Raw genomic sequence first — 2,459 nt, 5'->3', positions numbered from 1 at the left:
AAGAGAAGAGAATTCCATTCATCCTAGTTACACCACTCCTGGGGATATTCCTGAATGAATAATTTCTAGAATTTTCCATACATATTTTCAGACTAAAGTTGACCATAGGTAACTGAGACCACCAAAAAGTGAAGTCATAGACAGGGTACTGTTATGGGGTACCTGGGGTGCCTAGGGTTCTTTATAGCTCTAACTCCCACAAGTGTCTGATCTTGCAGGGCCATTTACATTATGGTCATGGAATTTATTCATCCATCTTCCCACCCATTCAAATATGGAGAGAGACAAGAGAATTTATGCACTTTAATAGATAATAGGTATGCATGTACCACACTCAGTAAGATGAAAAGGATAAATCAGCTTCTCACATACACACCCCATTTAGTTCTTCTTCCTAAGGGCAAGCGATGTTACTAGTTTCTTCATTAACTTAAAACCACATTACATTTCCACAGTGAAACATACAGACATCAGTTCTTGGTATACTGTGTCACAGGCAAAAATCTTTTTCTCTTTACTTACCATCTAACTACTACATGCAATTCCACTTCTGTTATAGAATAAGACAGGCACTCAAATTTCCTCCCCCAGCCTCAAATACAGTCACTGTGCAGCAGGAATTAGAATCCATATGTTCTACACTCAGTTCAAGCATTACCACTGGACAATATCTCGCTGACAACTGCCTGACAGCATTAGAGACTTAAAAAGTATTGTTTCAAGGAAGAATAACAAAATGAAAACACAATTCAGCTGCCACTAAATTAAGCTTGTTCTGGACTTACAGGTATTGTGCAGCTGTCTGAATCACGGGATGTAAATCCAACATTGCCCAAGTGAAGGATGCCAGCAAGTATTCGAAAAATTCCCATTTGGTAAGATTCACTAATTCCTGAAACAAAGAGAGTAAATGAACAATTAATTTCATTAATTTCAGAACTGCAACTAACCAATGATAGCAGTTAACATTAAGCCTATTACTAACTCTTTAATCTCCCCAGACACTGCACACACAATCATGTACTGTGGTAACCACATGCTTCTCCACGCTGACATGGACACGAGGCAGCGGGTCATCACAGGCAGTGGCAGGCTGTGTGTGACCCAGCTGGGCTCTGTCTGGCTCTGCGACGAACATGCTCTCACCTGCAAAGCAACATCACCACCTAGGCTTCTATTTTGTTGCTTAAAATACAGGACAAGAGTAAACACCTCCCTGGGCACTTGCAGAGATTAAGTGAGACAGTGCACATAGCACACCTAACACACAGTGGGACACACAGTGCGTACTACGCAAGTGACTGTCATCATACGCAAGTGACTGTCATCACTGTCACTTGCTGAATTTAAACATTCTATTAATGTTGCTGACATTTTTGTTTCTATGCCAAAAGCATGCTGCAGCCATTTCCAATCAGATTTTACAGTCTTCCAGCAATAGGCTACAAATGAAAGAGGCCCCAAGGTTAGAAGCAGCTAAACCGCTACACACCCCCAGCAGCAGAGCAGAATCTGAGGGTTCAGGCACCACGGCCATACGGGGCAGCCCTTGGCTCTTACTGGTCTGGCTCCAGTTTTCAGTAAGGTCAGACTTTCTAGAATATTAGATGTAATGATATCCAAGTAGCAATAGTCAAATCATTTCCAAATAATCACTGTATAATTTAATTCAGAGTTGACCTTGTAAGTGTTTTTCCTCCCATACTATGACTTTTTCAAATTTATAATCTATCCCTAGAAGTAGTGTTTCATATGCATATGAATCACCCATAGATCTTGCTAAAATGCAGATTCTCATTTGTAGACCTCTGACTGTATGACACTCTGCGTTTCTAGCATGCTCCACTGTAACTCTGGGCCACACTGTGATTAGCAATGCTTTTAAATTAATTACTTGAGGGAATTCCTCAAAATACCAACACACACATTTTAAGTTAACAATCTGCAGGTTTAATGAAAAATAGTTCACCTCTAAAATTTGTAGACTTCTGCTTTAAAGATGAATTTATTCACATACAGACATGATATTTTTTAAATCTAAGAAAGAAGATAATAACATCTGAACTGTCTCCCCACAGTGCAGGGAACCATATGTAATACAATGTTCGTCACCATGCTAACTCACACTTCCTAACCACAAGAGCCCCCAAACAAAAAAAAGGCCCCCATAAAATTTGAGCTTTAATGTGAAATCTTTTCATTTAGCTTTCTGTAAAAAATTTAAGCAGAGAATTACCATCTAGAATTTTTTGCCTTGATACTTTTTCCCCCCACAATTTTATTGAGAAACAAATAGCAATGAGACAGTTTCAAATCAAACTGGTAGGACAGTTTCAATAATTAACACATTGCACACTCTCTTCCTAGTGGTTATTTGCTGTACAAGACGCAGACATGATATCCTATTTACAAACACCATTAGAACAAATCCCTCTATTCATGAAGAGAATGTAACTATA

General features: G+C 39.0%; 1 protein-coding gene across 1 annotated transcript in view; it reads right to left on the bottom strand.

Annotated features, from left to right (window-relative positions):
• The window catches only part of Myo5a (myosin VA), a 132,898-nt gene that overhangs the window by 99,123 nt on the left and 31,316 nt on the right, over positions 1-2,459 (bottom strand). The window contains exon 9 of the mRNA XM_023724058.1: positions 786-892. Within this exon, the coding sequence (XP_023579826.1) occupies positions 786-892 (107 nt within the window). The remainder of the gene's footprint in view (positions 1-785; positions 893-2,459) is intronic.

Source organism: Octodon degus, unplaced genomic scaffold (genome assembly GCF_000260255.1).
Source record: "Octodon degus isolate 3935 unplaced genomic scaffold, OctDeg1.0 scaffold00105, whole genome shotgun sequence".
In the NCBI taxonomy this organism is placed as follows: Eukaryota; Metazoa; Chordata; class Mammalia; order Rodentia; family Octodontidae; genus Octodon; species Octodon degus.
The sequence above is the reverse complement of the archived record's forward strand: the minus strand, read 5'-3'. Positions and strand labels throughout refer to the sequence as shown.